Below are 20,081 nucleotides of genomic sequence, written 5' to 3' on the forward strand. Positions count from 1 at the left end.
CTAGAAAAAAATAGAACTCCTACATTTTCCCTATCCTTGTTTCTTATTTATTTCTGTGTGGGGATTGGCCTACAGATGTAGAGAAAATATGTTTTCATTCTTAATGGAAAGTAAAGACAGTTCTATTACAGCAAAGTAGGGAAGAAAAATAGACTTAAAGATGTAAAACTGTATCTCTTTCCAAATTAAAAAAAAAACCTTTGCGGATTGATGATAATGGTGGCGGGGATTGTCTCAGATTAAAGACCTTGTTTGACACATGGACACATTTCCACCTATGTACCTCAACCAGAGGAGTTGAGTTCTAAACTCAACGATCATATTTAAGGATCTAGACTTAAAGAAGATTGAATTTCATTATTGTTGTGGAAGATTACACTAGCCACCAACACCAATATAAAACTTCAAACATGAATAGGAACAAAAACTAAAGAACCTATATACATTTACAGGCATTAAAGATAAGGGCATAAAAGATAGGCCCTAAGAACAAAAACTAAGTCCTTATCCTCTTGCTTTGTGATAATAGCCATCGAAACATATGAACTGATATCTAACAGTGGCTTTGATTTGCAATTTCCTGATTACCAGGTGATGTTGAACACGTTTTCAAATACCTGTTTGTCATCTGCATGCCTTTTTTGGAAAAATGCATAGTCAGTCATTTGACTATTTTAAAATTAGACTATATATAGATTTTTTTTCCTACTGAGTTGTATGAACTCCTTATGTATTTTGGAAATTCAATGTCTATCATATATACATATGATGCTGTTTTAAATAAGATTGATTTCATAACTGTATTTTGACTTTTCATTGCTAGTTTATAGAATCATAGTTGATTTTTATACATTAATAATAGTGTTTTGTATCTTTGCTTCACTCATTTATTATTTCTAACAGATTTTTCTGGATTCTTTAGAATTTTCCATATATAAGACCATGTTGTCCGCAAATAGAGATAATTCAAATCTTTTGTTTACAGTCAAGATAGATTTTCTGAGCATTTCTTCCGCAGTTACCCTGTCTAGTAAGATGATGGATGAAAATGGTGAGGGCACATATCCTTATCTTGTTCTTATCTTTTACTATTAGGTTTAATGTTAGCTGTGGGTTTTCCATAGATAACCTTTATCCAGTTGAGAACATTCATTTTCTTTCTTTGTTTATAAAGCGTCTCTATTGTGAAAGGATTTGGGGTTAATTAAGATGCTATATTTAAGAAAATGTTATATTAATTAATTTTCAGGTGTTCAACACACCTACCTTCCTGGAGTAAATATTTCTTGGCCGTAATGTATAATCCTTTTTATATGTATAAGTGTTTTATTGAGGATTTTTGCATTTGTGCTCATAAAGAATATTGGCCAGTTGGTTTCTGGTCGTATCTTTATCTGGTTTTGGTATCTAACCCTGGCAGAATAAGTTTGGAAGTGTTTGTTTCCTTCTTGATTTTTTGAAAGTGTTTGTGACCATTTGGGAAAAAAAAATTAATCCCATAAGAACCAAAATTTTAGATATGAAAGAAAACATTACAAATTAGAGGAACTAACCAGGATATAAAATTTTAAAATGTAAAGAACAATATTGCTAGATTTTTGTGCCATAACACTGATAAAACTATGTAGCAAAAACCTAAAAAATTTATGAAATTAGATAACTTTTATAATATTTATAACAATCAAAGGACTGATTTCCTTAAAGATTGGGGGTGGACTTCATGGCAATGTGGGTTAAGCAACTTCTTGGAATGCTCACATACTGTATCAGAGTGGCTAGTTCACATTCCAGCTACTTCATGCTTCAGATTCAGCTTCCTAATAATGTGCCTGGGAAGCAGTGGATGATGGCTAAAGTGCTTGAGTCCCTGTTACCCACATGGCAGTAAAAAAATGGAATTTCAAGCTTCTGGCTTTGGTGTGGCCCAGCCCTGGATCTGGCAAACATTTGAGGAATGAATCAGTGGACAAAAGATCCTTGTCCCACCCCCTACTCACTCTCATTCTACCTTTATTTTAATTTTATTTTCTCACTCTAGCTTTCAAACAAGGTGTCAGCTCTCAGGTTAAAGGGCAGATTTATTGCACATACGTCACTGAATGTCAACTTTTCTGAGTGAGGACTCTTTGAATTTGTGGAAAACACAGATTAGGTTTTCATTTCATTTTCCAGAACCCTTTTTAAAATATTTATTTGTTTTTATTAGAAAACTAGATCTACAGAGAGATTTTCTAAATGGCTGCAATAGCCTGAGCTGAGCTGATCCAAAGCCAGGAACTTCTTCCAGATCGCCTACATGGGTGCAGGCTCCCAAGACTTTAAACCATCCTCCACCGCTTTCCCAGGCCACAGGCAGGGAGCTGGATGGGAAATGGAGCAGCAGGGACACAAACTGGTCACCACTGTCCACCTCCTGTGATACCGCGCTGAAGTTGTACCATTATCTGTACAACCTTTCTTCTATTTCCGGTTGGAGCAGGTCCCAGTATTAGGGAGACATCAGGTGTCTCCCTAAGTTGTTGGTGGTATTGATCTTGTCAGAACCTGTTGGTCGTTAGGTCTGAGAGCCCCACGGACCTATTTCGTCTGTATGATGCCAAAGTCGGTATTCTTTTCTTTCTTTCTTTCTTTTTTTTTTTTTTTTGCATTTATTTATTTATTTTATTTTTGACAATCTTTACATAGTTAATTAGGGCACAAAGGTTCAAGGGCTATAGGAAAGTGGGTAAGACTATTATTTCCACTTTTTTTTTCCTATCTCTGGTGTAAAGGGGGAGATAAAGGGAGACGCCCCACCAAGCCTCCCACTCATCCCAGGTCCCTGATGTGGGGCACGCTCCGAGGATCTTACTCGAGTGGTTTTTATAGTTCAACAGTTATGAATTGCTGCCAAACTTGCCATTCCAAGCACGATGAAGTCACTGCAGGATCCATGATTGACATAGTCCAACGTAGAGTCTTTGCCCAGTTTTTCACTGCCAACATATGGCTGAGGTAGTTGATTGATTTGTACTGTCCTTTGTTGTGGTGCCAGGTATCCTCTGCAGGTTCCGATAGACTGCCATATCCTCTGTGTGTCCCTGGTTATGCTGTCCACTGCTCCGTCTGAGCCTCTGAGGAGGCTGAGCTTTGACACTTGCACTCCATGGCAGACCATGGAACCAGCACTTCTCTTCATGGTTAGGGTTCTGAGTCTGGCAGTTCGATTGGGGAGATCCCCAAAGAAACTTTGTATGAGGTGACCCCAGATCAGGTTCTTGTGTGTACTTGCAAGTACAGGGCCCGGGACAGTCCATCACCCCGATCAGCTGGTGGTTGCAATTATTTTTTTTCTCTTTCAGAACCTAAACTTTAGCTCTTTCTTTTTGCTTAAATTGTTCCTAGTGAGAAAGCTGCTGTCATCTCTATCTTTGTCCCCCTGTGTATAACTTAAAAAAATTAAGCTGCTTTTTTCCTCTAAGAATTTATTTTTATTTGAAAAGCAGATTTCATAGAGAGAAGGAAGAGTGAGTGGTCTTCCATCTGGTGATTCACCTCCTAAATCGCCACAATGGCCAGAGCTGAGCTGATCCATATCCAAGAACTGGGAGCTTCTTCCAAGACTTGAGCCATCCTCCATTGCTTTCCCAGTTGTAACTGGGGAGCTGGATCAGAAGTGGAGAAGCTGGGACACCAGCTGGTGCCTCTGTAAGAAGCCGGCACCACATTAGCCTGTGAGCCAGCGTACTGGGCCCTCTATGATGTTTTTTTCTGATAATCACTGACATTGAGAAATTTGATAATAATGTGGCTTGCATTTGATGTTTATGGTGCTTATTATGTCCTCAGGGTTATAATTTTATTAAAAAAATTGAAAGCTTTTCTCTATTATTTCTTTTTAAATTTTTTTAAAAATAAAAATTTTTAGATTCTTTTAGGATTTTTAAAAATAATTTACTTAGTTGATTAGGGTACAAAGAGTCAAGGGCTACAGGAAAGTGGGTAATACCATTGTTTCCACACTAATATCATCAGTTTTTTTCCCCTGTATCTGGGGTCAGAGGAGAAACAAAGAGAAAAGCCCCACCCAGCCTCCCACCCATCCCAGGTCCCCAATGTGAGGCACACTCCGAGGGTCCTGCTCAAGCAGTTTTGATAGTTCAACAGGCCTGAATTGCTGCCAATCTCGCTGTTCCAATCGCGATGAAATCTATTCAGAATCCACTGACTGACATAGTCTCTTCATGGTTGGGGTTCTGAGATCAACAGTTCAGTTGGAGGGATCTCCAAAGAAACTTCATCTGAGATGATCCCAGACCTGATTCTTGTGTGAGTTTGCCAGTACAGGGTCTGGCACAGTCCGTCGCCCCAATCAGCTATGTACATGCTGGTCGTTGCAATTGCTGGGTCAGTTCTGTTTCCAGCCCCATCTTCGACATGAACCAATGGTTGTTGTAGTCCAACTCGATCCTACCTACTTCATACTCAGTCATCACGCAAACCAATGGGAACTGCAGCCTAGTTGGGATGACTCCCCATAACCCCCACCAGGCTTGCCCCTACCCTGGTTTCCATGCATGCCAGTACGTACCACAGACTTGTTCAGTCTGTCCCACATCCCATTTAGCTCTGGTACTTGTCAATGGGCATTGAAGCCTACTTCAACCCAACCAACCTACTACCAGCCCACACACATGCTGGTGGGTGCCTTTGTATCTAGCCACCTCTGCCCCTGTCCTGATTTTTGTGTTCTCCAGTGGGAGTGGTAACCCACGAGGGAGGTGCCCACTATCTCCCTACTAGGCTACTCCAACTTCCGGATTATACACTCTCCAGGTGGTTCTGGCATTTAACTTGACAGAATTAGCCCCCAGTCCTAGCCTGTACCAGCTGATGCTCCAGCAGAGCCCAACCAACCCTCACCCACTCTAATTTGCTTGCACCAGTCGGAACAGTCAGCCCAATCTGGCCCTTCGCTGATCTAGCTCACATGAGGCCCGCAGGTGTTGTAGCCCTGCCTGATCTGGTCTGTCCCCATCTCAACTCATGCTCTCCAGTGGGAGTGATTGTCCAGCAGGGGAGCCCACATTCCCCCTTCTGGCTTTGCCTCCTCCCCCCCCCCCCCAGTTTTCACGTGTGCTGCTTGGGTGCTGCAACCACATCTGGTATGGCTCTCACCTTGGCATTCCTTAATGTGCACTAGTATGTGTTGCTACCGAAGCTAGCCTGACCCACACTCTGTTCTGGTGCTCGGATTTGCCAGCGGTTGATGTGAACGGGTTCAGCCTGGTCTGCCCCCCACCTATGCCAGATATATGCTGGTGGGTATCTTCCTCTGACCTGGTCTGGGTTGCTGCTTATCATGGTTCCTGCACTCACCTGTAGGGACTGTGTTCCGACGGAGGAGTTTCTCAAGCTCCTCCTTCAGAATCTCTCCCTACGCCAGGTCTTGCATGTACTGGTGGTTCCGTGGGCCAGCCCTCATTGCTGGCCTTTAATCCATTTCGGTTCTTGGTGTTGGATGTTTCACTCCAGCCAAGGTTTGTCCATACTCAGACACTGCTCACACATGGCTCAGTAGGGGCAAAGACCCAGCCTAGTCCATCCCACATCTACCCAGGTTCTCCAGAGCACCAGATGGTGCTGGTGTCTAGCCCAGTTTGGTGCCCAGCCCCAGTCCACACTTGTGCCAAGGGAGATTGCAGCCATATCCAGACCAGAACGCAACCCCCACTATAGCCCCCATGGGGAATCCCTCCCGTGGGAATCCCAACCCAGCCAGGGTGTACTCTCACAGCTTCCCAACCAAGTCTATTCCCAGCCCTAGATTGTATGCGTGCCAGTGGGTGCTCTGACCCAGTTGGCTCAGCTTCTCACCTGTCTCAGCCTTTGCCTTCGATGCTGTGGCATAGTACCGCTGCCTCATGCAGACCAGTTAGTGTAAGAGCCTAGGTCGGAATGACATGTGCTCCATCCTGATTTCTATTCTTTTGTGTGAGTTGAAGTTTGCTTGGCCCTGCCCGGTCCGCTGTCTTCCAGTTCCAGCTTGGCCCACCCCACATCCTATTTTTGGATGCACCTTCAGGTGGTGCCATCTTGACCTGCCCAGATTGCCATCGGTTCCTTTACCTGTAAGTGATGGTAGGTGCCATGATCACACCTAGTTTAGCCCATTGCCACCCCAACTAGCGAGCTAACCTGTGGGACTTGTATTTCCACAGGGTTGGGCCCAAACTTCCCCCATAGAGTTTACTCCCGGACCAAGTTCTCTTGCATGCTGGTTAGTGTCTTGACCCTGCCAAATGTGACCAGTCCACTATTCCACCACCCAGTCAAGTAATGGCACCTAGCCCTGCCAGACAGGTCCCCATCCGTAGCTTTGGTGTGGATTGGTGTGTGGCAGTCGGTGGTGCTCTATGCTAACAGCCCATCTTAGAATTCCTAATTTGGCTAGTGAATCAGTCTGGCCCAAATAGATCTTATGGACACTCCCCTCCAAACCATCAGGTCTCAGTCCCCATGCTTGCCCGAAAGTTTCATGATCCTGTTACTGAGAATCACCAAGAATTCATCTCTCACCTACACTAAAACTGGCCTTATTCATGGGTGTCCCAAGGTAGCAATTTCATATCCTAAAAACCCCAGAGCTTGCCACCTGGCTGCCAGGAGGCAGAGCCTGGCGCCACTTGTACGCTGGCTGCCCAAGGCGTAGTACTCGGTCACTGCCTGTCAGCAGTGGCTTTGGCCTGATTCCCCAGCATTTGGTCCAGCTTGGCAGGGGCACTCCCCTCAGCTGCCACACTGCAGGGAGCTGCAAGCTGCCCCCAACTCCAAGGTCCGAACCCCAAAGTTGGTATTATTTTCTATGTGGGACCACTGCAATCCACTGAGCTTAGTGAGTTCGCTTCCAAGTCAGTGCATGCGCAGCTCACTGTTTTCCCTGCAGTCTTAAAGTTTTCCACATTGCTCAAAATTGTGCCTGACTCAGCTCTAGGAGGTGGACTGGGCTGTGAAATCCACCCTGTTCCCACACTGCTGGTCTGGGACCTGCTGCTCTGTCTCTGCTCCTGGTCAAATCAAACAGACCAGCAGGACAGGCAGTTCTTTGTCTGGGTTCACTGCCTGAGCTCCCGGTAAACGTCCCTGTCTACCTTGTTGCTGGTAGAGTTCCAGCTGCCGGTGGAGTTCAGATCGCTGTTCGCTGAATGTTACTGGGATATGGGTCACTGCAACACCACACCATTGTGTTAGCTGCTTTCCTGTGTCTCTCAGTCTCTGGGTACCCCTCTGCTGTTGTTCTGTCCTCTTCTATTTCCTGGAATGTGTCCTCTGTGCTTCACATTGGCTAATGTTTCTCCATCTGTTTAAACATATCCTTACCCTATTCTGCCATCTTCATGATATATTTCTTTTTTTCTATGAAAATGTTCTTATTTTTTAGATACATATATCTGTGAGAATCTGATTAGAGCTATGACTTCTTTTCCCAATAAAATGAACATAATGTTTTCACACAACTTTGATGCAATCTCAGGTGATGCAGAGTAGGACAGGTGAGAATGCCCACCTTACGTTAAACAGTGTGGCCAGTAGGGATTGTTCTTTGGGTCCTGGGCGTGTATTTGGCTGAGGGGCAATGGAGTGGATATAGAGTGGAAGGTAATGACATTTCCAGAAAATTAGATTTTTCCTGGGTGTCCTTTAATTAAAGGGCTAAGGGTTAGAAGTCTAACAACCTGCACCTATCAGGCCAAGTGGTAGGAGCAGTGTTTGCACAATGTTCATCCAGGCACTGCTGAGTTTCCCTGGTGGGAATCTGAAGGAGGGAAGAAAAGAGCCAAAGTTATTTCCTTAGGCTGGTTAGCTGAGTAAAGGTGGCATTTGGTCACACATCTCTGCATTTCTAGAGTGCCTAATTGATAGGTGCTTGAATACAGGAGATGGAGAGCTGTGGGAGGTGGACGAATAGAAGGGAAACCCTTTTTGCAAGTTTTGACTGGGCAGAGAGGACCCGACCATTTTTGCATTTCTCACGTCCTCAGCTGTCTTTCTTTATTGGAATGGAATCTAATACAGAACAAATGGTCAGCAGAGAAACCATCAAATCACAAGCAGTTTGCTTTTGGGACATTAAATACAAGATAACTTTAGAAAGTTAACATGTTATCAAAAGACTATGCATGAATTTTAGTTTTTACACCAAATTCAAAATGTCTTAATTCAGTTTCCTGTGAATTTGTAAAAGTGAGTTTGTACACATTTTTCTTTGATCAAGAAAGACAGGGTTGTATCGTTTTTATTTTATCAAATTGTCAAGTTGGCCCATTCATGAAAAATGGCAAAGATTTGACAACTGGTCATCTCCTTGGGGACTAATTCACAGATCATATAAAAATTCCCAGTTTTCAACAACCTCTTGACAGGAGGTCATATGCACAGAGCAAGGGGGGACCCCAGAGTGGAGCAGGCGGACAGCAGGAGGCTTGTATCCCAACCCTGAAGACTCCCGGATTCTCACCAAGGACTATCAGTATGGGTACCAAGGACTACTCCCAACTGCCAAGGAGAACAAGGGGAATTGGAGTGCCTTCGGAGGTCGAAAATTCGGAGGTCATCCAGCCCCGTTGGGATCTACCACATGGGATGGAAGAGGCCCAAATCCTTCCTCGCAGGATCCAAGGCCATCGGAACAACAGCCAGGAGCCCTGAGTGGTTTACAGAAACAGAAGAACAGTAAACTTCCTTCAGAACTAGGGAGAGGAGCTTTTCCTGGTCCTTACTTAGTTCCAACTTTGGAGCCCCACCCTCTCTTGCAATGACCATCAGGGTCACTCCGGAGCACCCCCCCAAAAAAAAATAGAATAGATAGTCAGAGAAATACAAGGAAAGCTTAGAACCAAACAGGAAACGTCAGTGTGGATCCACATATATCTTACTAGGTAGGACACAAAGATTAGTTACTCCTCACTAGGGTATTGAAGATTTCTCTGCATGCTCCTCCTAAAACTGTTCTAGCAGCTCAACTATTGACAAATGCCTTGTTAGAGTTCTAAGCCAGTTTAGACTATCCTAAAATATGCCAAGTTCAGCAAAATTATGCGTCAACACAATAAACTGCTAAATACTAAAATGAAAACAGACACGAGACAGCTGAATAGTACCCTTATAGCCACTTTAAGGTGTATAGCAGCCGGTTCTGTGTACAAACAAAAATTGAAGTGTCAATGAAATAGTCACAGGATATGGATAAGAACTTGCACTGTTTTAACATATTGATTACTCAATACCATGTCAATTAATTCCATAATGCTGTAAACTGTTGTTGATGTTGTGCTGGGGCTTCTAATTGATTGGGATGATATTCTGCCAGCTCTACCTTCAGACCAGAGATGGTCTTCCCAAGAAACTGTTGAATGTATCTGGACAATAAGATGCTTGGTATATGCTTGGTATATGTTTGCAACGAAAGAATCTTGACTTAATTTGAATTTTAATACTACAACAAGGTGGAGGAATCCACCATGGGGGGATGGCACGGGGAGGGGTTGGGGGAATCCCAGAGCCTATGAAAATGTGTTACATAATGCTACGTAAAAAAAAAAAAAAAAGATAAGCAGAGCTTGCTCTGGATCCCAAGCACCTGCAAGACTAGAAAAAAAATTTCCAGTTTTCAGTTTTGAAACAATTTTGTATGTTTGAAAGCTGCTGTTTGGCTGTAGCTAGCAGAAATATTTTTGTTGTGTTAGAAATAAATATAATGAAACTAATGAGACCGTTTGGGTTTCCCTCCTACCTGAATTCTTCTCACTCAAATGAAGAATAGGTTTATTTATATTTTCTCATTACAAAAGTAATACATTGCGGATTAAAAAAAAAAGGACAGAAAAGTTTAAGAAAGTAAGACATCCCTATTACTTCATCTCTTTTTCTGAGATTTGGATCCGTCTGCTAGTTGGTGTAGGGTGCACAGGAACATGTGACTCCAGAGGTGGGGGTGAGAAGAGAGAGGCAATTGGACTGGGAAGAGAGAAGGGGAGAAATTATTCCTCCAAGAGGAGAAAAAGACCAAAGGAGGTGCAAGCGGATGCATTCTACCCCTGTCAAGCAAAGAAAGGCAAATCACAACTGCAAGTGGCTTCTGACAAAGGGGATGGGAGGTGGAGGGGATATATGAGTGGCAGGACCTGATGTGGCAGGGAAGGAAGGGGGGGGGCGCCTGCCGCACTGCTGGTGGGAGTGGTAACCAGGATCCTGATCTCACGGGTGACGTGGCCCTCACGTGAGCAGCAGCCGACGTGTGCAGCAGTCCTTCTAATCTCGGGCTTAGTGTGCTCTCCCGGCCCTCTCGCCATCGCCCATCGTCGGACTGGTTTCTGGCAGGGGAAGGAGGAGCAGGTAATAGCCGGAATCCCAGCAGGTCTGCATGTGGTTGGGCGCTGCTTGCGGATCACTGTGGTGCAGGCAGTGGAGCTTGCAGACCCAAGGACAGAGGCCCGCTTTTGCTTTGCTTCTTCCCCGACCCTTTCTACAACAAAGTAGCAAACTTTCGGGGGCTGGCTCCTGGCGGAAAGCCCATCATAGGAGGGAAAACTCTGGCGTCTAGGGCCTTAAATCGGGAAAGGCAAGTATTGGGATTTGTGTCCTGCGTGCTGGTGCTTCTATGCTAATCTCGGGGCTGTGTGACATTCCGTCTTAACTTACAATAGGGAACAGTACCGGTTGGGGCAGAGGAATAATCTACTTCGAATCTGTGCGAGTCAGTGTCAAATTGCTAATTGCCCGGTTGGCTGAGGGCCTCGCCTTTACATCTTTACATCGGGTTCATTACTGATTCGCTACGGTGTCCGTGATGCAGGAAAAAGGATGTGACCGTTCCTACAGGGAAAAACGGTTGTCAAAGGGGGTGAGGTCGCTTGGGGAGGGTGATTCTGCATTCTTTCCCTCCTCACTCGCCGCGTCCCGGCCTCTTCCCAGTGGTTGTAAAGGTTTTTTTTTTTTTTTTTTCTGGGAAAATGGCCGAATTCTGAGGTTGGAGACGGGGGTGGGGGGTGGGGGTGGGGGGGGGGGGCGCCGCGGATAGATACCGCGCAGTGGAAGAACTGTGTTAGCGAAGTCCAGGCAAAAAAAAAGGGGGGGTGGCGGACGGGGAAGCTGCGGGTTGAGGAAAGGGTGAGAGAAAAAAAGCAAATCTGATTGACAACTAGGATTTTACAAATAGGAAACTCTGATACTGGGGTTGCCGAAGCACTGTTCTGACAGCTGAAACACCCGTGGCTCCCCCCAGGGTCGCCTGTGTCTGCGATCTTGCACCTGAAGGCCAAAGCAGCTCTAGGAGACAGAAAAAGAGGAAAATTGTCCAGAACCAAGTAAGTCAGACACAGGGTGGTGGTAGCTTTTGGGGATCCCTGGGATGGAGGACAGTCTGCATCCCCCCGATTCTCATCTTTTTAGTCCCCTTGGAAGATGTAAAGAAAACAGTTCTGCAGGCATAAGACCAGGAAGGAAATGGTTGGGAGGGAGTTATTGTCAAGGACCCCTTGCACTTGTATTGAGTGCATAGTGTTGTGGTCTTGATCAATCCACCCAGCACCAAGTCCCAGAGTTCATCAGTATTTAGATTTGGTGGAGCCCAAAGCCAACATGGTAAAGGAAGGAAATAGCTCCTGAGCAGTGAAAGGTGCTGTAAAAGGTGGTGGGGAGGAGGCTGTCTTGATAACTCTAAGATGGTGGGGATGGTGGAGGCAGGAATTGAGGTTGAGACTTGTGTGTATTTCACGCCTGTCCAGTTTCTAGATATTATTCTAGCTCCACCACCTTCCAGTTTATTTCAGGGAAACAGGCATGGTGGCACAGACACATTTGGAGAAGTAGGGGTAGGGAGTGGAGTGGAGAATTGCAAGATAGGATCCTTAGAGAAGAAGGGACAAAATAAATTCCAAAGCTGTGCAGTTCTGTGGAGGAGAGGCACATAATCAAAGGATAGGGTAGGAACATTGTGCAAGGCAGGGTCAAGGGCCAGGGATTCAGAAGAAGGGTGGCGTGTCCCATCTTGAGTGAGGGCCATCTCTTCCCTGAGCTCTGCATTCACCTGTAGCCTCATGTCTGCAGGTGTATTGGGCAACACTGCTCTTGGAGAGAAGAAAGAGAAGGAAGACACTGCCTGGGCCTTTGCCAGTGATTGAAGGTGTGGCTGCCTCCAGGAGCTGCCGTGGTAAGGAACTAGTCAGATCCTTGAAATTGAACATTCCAGGGTGGAGTTAGGGGATAGGAGGTTGGGGAAATTTTTCCAAATTAGCTTCTCACTGAAGAGATGGAATCAATGATCCAGAAGCCAAAGATATCCTGAATCTCTTAGTATCCCTATTTGTTTCTGGGTCATTAGTTTTTTGTCTGTAAAGGCATAAGAAGAGGAGGAGACTGAAGTTTTTCCTTTATTCCTAGGTTCTGCTGTATCTGCAGCTGCCACAGAGCTTTCCAACAGCAGCTGAAGACTCCGCCCCCATTTCCTTTCCCTTGCTCCTCTCCCTAAAGTGTGCTCACTCTTCTAAGCCAGAGCAATACTGCTCTGTGCTGACATTAAGAGATTTCCCCCCAGCTGTATCATGGGCCGCACTCGGGAGGCTGGCTGCGTGGCTGCCGGTGTGGTCATTGGAGCTGGTGCTTGCTATTGTGTGTACAAACTGACCTGGGGAAAAGAAAATGAGGAAATCTGGGATGACGATGAGGAATGTAGTGATATGTCAGAGGTTGAGGTTGAGCATGAGCCTGAGATAGAAGCCAGCGATGACGTTGAGGAGAATCCTGTAGCCAAACTTCAGAATGAGTCAAAGGCTGAGGCTGAGGTGAACACAGGTGTTGATAATGGTCCAGCTGTGAAGAAGGAGGCACAGTTGGGACCCCAGAGTGGAGGTGGCCTAGAAGCTAAGGCCAAGGCCCTTTTCAAAACCCTGAAGGAACAGGCAAGCGCAAAGATGGGCAAAGGGGCCAGGGTGGGTAACATTTCTGGGAACAGGACCCTTGTCTCAGGTTTGCCCTGTCCAGGTGGCAGGGGTGGAGGTTGCCATCCCACCAGGAGTGGGAGTAAGGCAGGGAGCAAGGCAATCAGTAAATCCAAAGGAAAGACCCGAAGTAAGAGTACTAAAGCTCCAGCTACAGCTTGGCCTGTCCGTAGGGGCAAGTTCAACTTTCCCTATAAAATTGATGATATTTTGAGTACTCCTGACCTTCAAAGGGTGCTTAACATCCTGGAAAGAACAAATGATCCTTTCATTCAAGAAGTTGCTTTGGTCACTCTGGGTAATAATGCAGCATATTCATTTAACCAAAATGCAATACGTGAATTAGGTGGTGTCCCAATTATTGCAAAATTGATAAAAACAAAAGACCCCATCATTAGGGAAAAGACCTACAATGCTCTTAATAATCTCAGTGTGAATGCTGAAAATCAGGGCAGGATTAAGACATATATCAGTCAAGTGTGTGATGACACCATGGTCTGTCGCTTGGACTCAGCTGTGCAGATGGCCGGTTTAAGACTGTTAACCAATATGACTGTGACTAATCATTACCAGCATTTACTTTCCTATTCTTTTCCAGACTTTTTTGCTTTGCTATTCCTGGGGAATCACTTCACCAAGATACAGATTATGAAGCTAATTATAAACTTTACTGAAAATCCAGCCATGACAAGAGAGTTGGTCAGTTGCAAAGTACCATCAGAATTAATTTTGCTCTTTAATAAAGAATGGGATAGAGAGATTCTTCTTAATATCCTTACTCTATTTGAGAATATAAATGACAACATAAAAAGTGAAGGCCTTGCATCATCCAGGAAGGAATTCAGCAGAAATTCACTTTTTTTCTTATTCAAAGAGTCAGGAGTGTGTGTTAAGAAAATCAAAGCATTAGCAAATCACAATGATCTGGTGGTGAAAGTGAAAGTCCTGAAAGTGTTAACCAAACTGTAACTTTGGAAGCAGCCCAGGCAGCACCGGGGTGATTTCCTAACTTGCACTTGGAAACAATATAATTTGTACGTTTTTTATCTTTCACTGTGCCGATATGGCAGAGATTCTTTTAGTTTCTATTTTTGAATGTGAATATCACATATCATCAATAATGATTGTGATGATGGGAGGTTATGTTGGACCACTTTAAGGATGGGAAATGAATATTAGCGTTTCTAGAAATAAGTCATTTAATGATTGTGATCTTACTACCTAGACTGAGATATTTTTACTCTCTTCTGTACTTAAAATGGCAGTAAATCAAGTATAACTCTTGAATAAGCTACATTTCCTATTGCTTTAAATTTAAATGTAAGACTTGTGTTTTATCAATAAACTTGTGTGTTTTAAGCAGCAGACAAATAGACATTGCCTTTGTCCTTGAGTTTGTGCTCTGTTTGGAAAAGCCAGCTGTATGGCAACAAGAAGACGGTAGGGGAGCTGGGAACTTCCCGTCATGGCCACATGATTCCACATGCTTCCCGTCGGGACTCAGAAGTGGCGAAAACTGTCACACCCAGCAGAGCCAGGGCAGGTTGTGTGGGGGAGGGGGCACTCAAAGCACCAAAGGGTCAGGATAGGGCCCAGCGGCATGGCCTAGCAGCTAAAGTCCTCGCCTTGACCGAGCCGGGATCCCATATGTGCGCCGGTTCTAGTCCTGACAGCTCCACTTCCCATCCAGCTCCCTGCTTGTGGCCTGGGAGGGCAGTTGAGGACAGCCCAAAGCCTTGGGATCCTGCACCCGTGTGGGAGACTTGGAAGAGGTTCCTGGTTCCCGGTTTCAGATCGGCGCAGCAGCGGCCGTTGCGGTCACTTGGGGAGTGAATCATCAGATGGAAGATCTTCCTCTCTGTCTCTCCTCCTCTCTGTATATCTGACTTTGTAATAATAATTGGAAAAAAGTCAGGATAGGGCACAGGAGGGCATTCAAGGAGGGAGGTGTGGGAAGAAAGGTGTAACAGTGGGAATCCTACTCCAGGGAGTAGGTGGGGCTGCCTGGCCTGCAGAGGGTGGGAGGGGAGTGGTGGGAGACAGAGTCGGCCAGCTGGGTGAATTCCATCTGTGGAACACCCCTGATTGCTAAGCTGGGATGTCTGGACAGTGTTTGTACACCTCTGGAAGACATCAAGGCCTTTTGTGACCAGGGAACTAACAGGGTGAATGGGAAATGAACAGGTTGTATTGTGTGCAGCATGGGCCAGAGCTGGGGGGCGGGCAGAGACATTCCACCCCATCTGACTAAAGATCAGGAAGTCGGCTGGAAACTTCCACTGTCATCCAAACATGGCATGATAAAGGTGTAATCTTCACTGGAGGATGTGGGCAAAGGAAGGAGAGGCCAGCTTGTGAGACCCTGAGAACAACTGTTGCTGGAACCTCTTGTGGGGACACACAGAAAGGGCCAATTTGATTTTGGGGTCCTGGGGGCATTTGACAGGAAAACAAATTGCTTCTTGCTCAACTCTGGGGGTCTTTGAGAATGAATAAACAGTTATCATTTTGTAATAATAGGCAAGTACAGCTGAAGGCAAACGACTTTTAGTGCTTGAATCAGATTCTTTTATAAGGTTGATGGGTGTGAGATCTTTATGGAACCATCTAGAGTGCTGTTGGGATCCACACAGGGGAAAACTCACGTGTGTGCTACCCCTCAGTGTTGGTGAGTGTGTGGGAGAGAAGCACATGACCTGCTGATGGAAGACGTTGGCAGAAGGTCCATTGGCATACACGTTTCAGAAGCCTTCAAGATGTACACATCCTTTGACCCAGGCATCCCATCTGCAGAAATTTATCCTGAGGAGATGTCCAAATCACTGGCTTGTACAAAGTTTTGAAGGGTGAATGTGAGCAACAAGTGTCTCCAAATAAGCAATTTAAGCAGTTAAAGATATGACTACACACACTGAAATGTTTTTAAACATCTACAAATATGTATTTGGAAAATGTTCAGCATGTAATCTTGAGTGATAAAACTAGTTACAGGACTTCGTGCACCGTATATACTATTTCTGGTAATTGCAAAATATTAACATGTATTACAATTTTTGAAATACTGTACACTCAAATGGTGTGCATGTATATGTTTAAAGCACATGAGTGGAAAAATCTTTAAATCAAAAATGGAAATATGTTAAAATTAAAGATGCATTATGAAGCTGTGGCCAACACTGTACTGGTAAGTCAATGAGAAAATGCATACAAAATACTAAAATAGTGTTGGAACTTAAGTTAATTGCAAAACATAAACAGCCTTACTTCACTAAAACATAATATTTGTATCTTTTTTAAAGGGTCATTTGTCGCATATATTAGTATCATTTAATAAATGAACTTTAAAAATAATTCCTCTGAGCAGTGAAGTGTTTAGTTCTTCTAAGAATTAAGCATTTCCTTAATTCTCATTACTTTCTACAACTTTCTTGTTGTCTAGGTAATGCTTCTGTGTTCTACACATGAAATCTACATCAATGCTTCTTAAAGAAATGTTGGTGGAGTTTTGAGAATACATGGACATATTTTTGTGTCTTATAAATCAACTTACAAATATATTTGAATGTTGTATTTTCATTTTGCTGATAACCTAACCTAAATAAATTTGTTATAAATACAAGTGTTACCTAGTGAGTCCCACATTTTGAGTTTATTTTAAATATAGGCATGATACAAAGTGTTCTGGGCACTTTCTTCGCTCAAAACTTCATGTCTCAACATTCATGGTACACCTTACACTTGAGGTCACCTTAACATTGTGTCAATTTGAAGTATTATTTTTACTTCTCTAGTTGTTGTATTGGATTGTTTACGACTGTTAAGTACACAGGTCGATAAACTTGTAAAGGAAGGAAGCTTATTTTAGTTTACCGATTCTGGAGATTCAGAGACAAAAATCAGACAACCCATTGGTTTGACATCTGATGAGGGAGGTGTGTGGTAGAACACATGCAGAGGAAGAATCGTGTGTCAGCTCAGGGAGTAGAGAGAGAGAAGTTAGGTCTAATTCTCAGATTTTTATAACTGACTCTCCCACATGAACTGGCTTTCAAGGGCATGTTACATAACCCAAGGACTTCCCATAAGGCCAACTCCAAGACACTGTGATTGGACAAAGTCTTCACTCTGCTAGCACAGATATCTTAGGTCTTTGAGAACTTACCATCTTCATGAGTTGGGGAGTCAAATCATGTTCAAACTACAGCAGTGGTTCAAAAAATAAAGATGCATTTAATAATCAAAGACATCATTGTTCAACAAAATTTTGTTTTCTGTCAATTAGAGAATGTATAAAACATATCTAATGCATAAAGATTGCATTGTTTTGTATTTAAAAAGGTCTTGCGCTAGGAAATAAGAAGAGGGTTGAATTTGCATCATTATTATCTCCCTAAGGGAGAAAAATTCAAGTCAAGAGATTTTGTACTATTATCAGGATATCTATGGTCCAAATTGTGATTTATGGCCACTAAAGTAGCATAGTCAATGTCATTGAAATAATGTTAATTTTAATTTTCTTGGCTTTGTAACTAGGTTTATTTTTATTTTTTTTTTTGGTTTTAAAGTAAGATTTATTAGAAATAGTTGAGAAAGTAGACTCCCATCCTAGTGATGGGAGGGGGAACTAGGTTTATTTTTAATTTGTGAAGTTATTTTGCTTTATACTTTATAGCCAGCTACAAAAGAAGGCATTATACCTGGTTTTAGGTATAATATATATATTATATGTATATATATATTATTATATGTATATATAATATATATAATATATTATATAATATATTATATTATATATTATATATTATATGTATATATATTATTATATGTATATATATTATATATATTATATGTATATATATGTATATATATACATACACACACACATATATATATATACACACATATATATATATATCACATTACTATAAGAATAATTTGAAAAAACTTCTGGGGTTCTTGAGAAATTTTATCCTTTTTAGAATAATGTTGCAATATCCAAATTTTATTTAAATAAATGACACACTTGTATCCATGAGGGAAAGAGGAGGTTGGTGTCTCATACTTTTTAGACGCTGTGGGGTAATTCAGACTCTGTTGGATAATTTCCCCTCCACGAATCCCTTCAATAATTCTATAAAGTAAATATCATTGTGTCTTTATTGCAAAAGAAATGAGACTTGCAGGAAGTGAGTAAAATTTCCAAAGTTCTGCGACTATTGAAAGATGGCCTTCTATGGTTGGGCAGTTGGGTGCCTTAAAATTGCTTCTTATGGAGCCAAACACTTGTAAAATGCCTCTATAGATTCTCAACACAAAGGCAGCCCTTGATGTAAACAGAGATGCAGATGGTATTCTGTAGGTTGAATCCAATAACTTTTGTGGATACCTACACAGCAAGATGTAGAGGAAAGAGCAGTCTCTGGGATTTCTACAAGTGAGACCTGAGCAAGACACAGAAACTGCTGTTTACCTTATTGCTTCTATGTATCTGACAGGACCAGCAGTTTGGGCTTGAGTAAATAGTAATAACTTCTGTATCAATATATCAAACTTGAGTTGTCAAGTGACTTCTTTCTGGGGTGAAATTGAAGATAACTTCAAATTTTTAAGATTTGTTTATTTTATTTGAAAGGGAGATTTTACAGAAAGAGAAGAGGGATACAGAAATGGGTCTTCGATCATTGGTTCACTCCCCAAATGGTTGCAATGACCAGAAACGATGCAAGTTGAAGCTGGGAGGCAGAAGCTTCTTCTGAGTTTCCCACGTTGGGTGCAGGGCTCCAAGGATTTGGGCCCTGTTCTGCTGTGTTCTAAGGCCATTAGCAGGAAGCTGGATCAGCTGGAACTTGAACTAGAGCCTATATATGATGCTGGAGTTATAGGCAGGAGTTCAGCTTGCTACACCATGGAACCAGGCTCTTGGCTAGTTTGAGTTTAAAATCAGGTTACCTGCCTTGTTGAGGCAGGCCCAGACTCCTTCCTCCACACCTTTTTCCTTCCATTGTCTTCTCCTTCCTCAGGCTTGGGTATTTAGTACAAAATATTGATTGTCCTTGAGTTGGTCAGGACATCCTGGGTGTGACAGGAAGAAAAGATGTTTTCAATCTCTTGTTGAGCAGAGCAGGGACTGAGGAGCTAGTCTCAGCTTGATGCAACCAGGTGTGTCCTAGGTGTACTGGGTTGTCCTGCACTGGCATTACTGACAGCATATAAGCTTTACTTGGGGAAAGAGCTGGGTGAAACACCCAGGTCACAGAGTGGTATTGTGATGTTTTCACCCAAGAGGTTGTCACTGTCAGTTCTCTGGGGATCGGCAGAGTTCCAGGATTGTGGCGGTGATTGTGCCCATTTGTGGGGTCAGGAAAGAAACCATATTTTCTCTTTTGGGAACACAGCAGTTCCTGGCAACCTGAGGGCACTAGAAATTCCCTGCTGCTTTGGTGTCCCAGGTTGAGAAATACAAATAAGTCCATCCCATTCCAAATGGTGATTTTACAATGATGGAATTCAATAATGTTGGAAATTGACATCCAAAACACCGTATTTTAAGATCGGGGAAGGGATTTCCTTTTTAAAATGTGACAGGCATTCACGGTCACACACACACACACACACACACACACACACACACACACACACAGAAAGACAGAGCTAGAGAGAGGGCTATCCAACTGGCTGATTGACTTTTCAAATGCCCACAAAGATCAGGGCTGGGCAAGCTTGAAGACTGGAGCTGGGAACTCAACCCAGGCCTCCTACCTGGGGGCATGAACCCAAGTGCAGCATGCTGCCTCCTGGCATGTGTATTAGCAGGGAACTGAAAGTTGTGTGAAGCTGAGGCTCCTATCTGGGCACTCATGGAATACAGGGTCACAATGGGTAGCTTAGGTGACTGGTCAAATGCCAACTTCAGGTTTCCTTTTTATAATTCACATTTTACTGTGCTTGTTTCAAAAGAGTTTCCAAGTACAGGTTTGGAAAATTGATGTGATTTAGGCAAATTTTATACTTGTGGCTCTCTCTAAATAACTTCTATAAACTCTGGTGAGAATGGCTTTTTAAATAATAGTTCAACTATTTTCAACGCTAGTTTTTACAGTACTT

The 20,081-nt window shown here is 43.3% G+C and overlaps 1 protein-coding gene across 1 annotated transcript; it reads left to right on the plus strand.

Moving 5' to 3' along the window:
• The first annotated feature begins 11,161 nt into the window (after positions 1 to 11,161).
• On the plus strand, positions 11,162 to 14,359 carry ARMCX1 (armadillo repeat containing X-linked 1). Its single transcript, XM_004590140.3, has 3 exons — positions 11,162 to 11,345; positions 12,088 to 12,190; positions 12,421 to 14,359. The coding sequence occupies exon 3, from the start codon at positions 12,582 to 12,584 to the stop codon at positions 13,944 to 13,946; it is 1,365 nt and encodes a 454-aa protein (XP_004590197.1). The 5' UTR covers positions 11,162 to 11,345; positions 12,088 to 12,190; positions 12,421 to 12,581; the 3' UTR covers positions 13,947 to 14,359.
• Positions 14,360 to 20,081: the final 5,722 nt, after the last annotated feature.

This window comes from Ochotona princeps, chromosome X (assembly GCF_030435755.1).
Source record: "Ochotona princeps isolate mOchPri1 chromosome X, mOchPri1.hap1, whole genome shotgun sequence".
NCBI classification, from domain to species: Eukaryota; Metazoa; Chordata; class Mammalia; order Lagomorpha; family Ochotonidae; genus Ochotona; species Ochotona princeps.

Bases quoted from the DNA above. Each gene is read 5' to 3' on its own strand.
- ARMCX1 (XM_004590140.3), top strand. From the start codon at position 12,582: ATGGGCCGCACTCGGGAGGCTGGCTGCGTGGCTGCCGGTGTGGTCATT.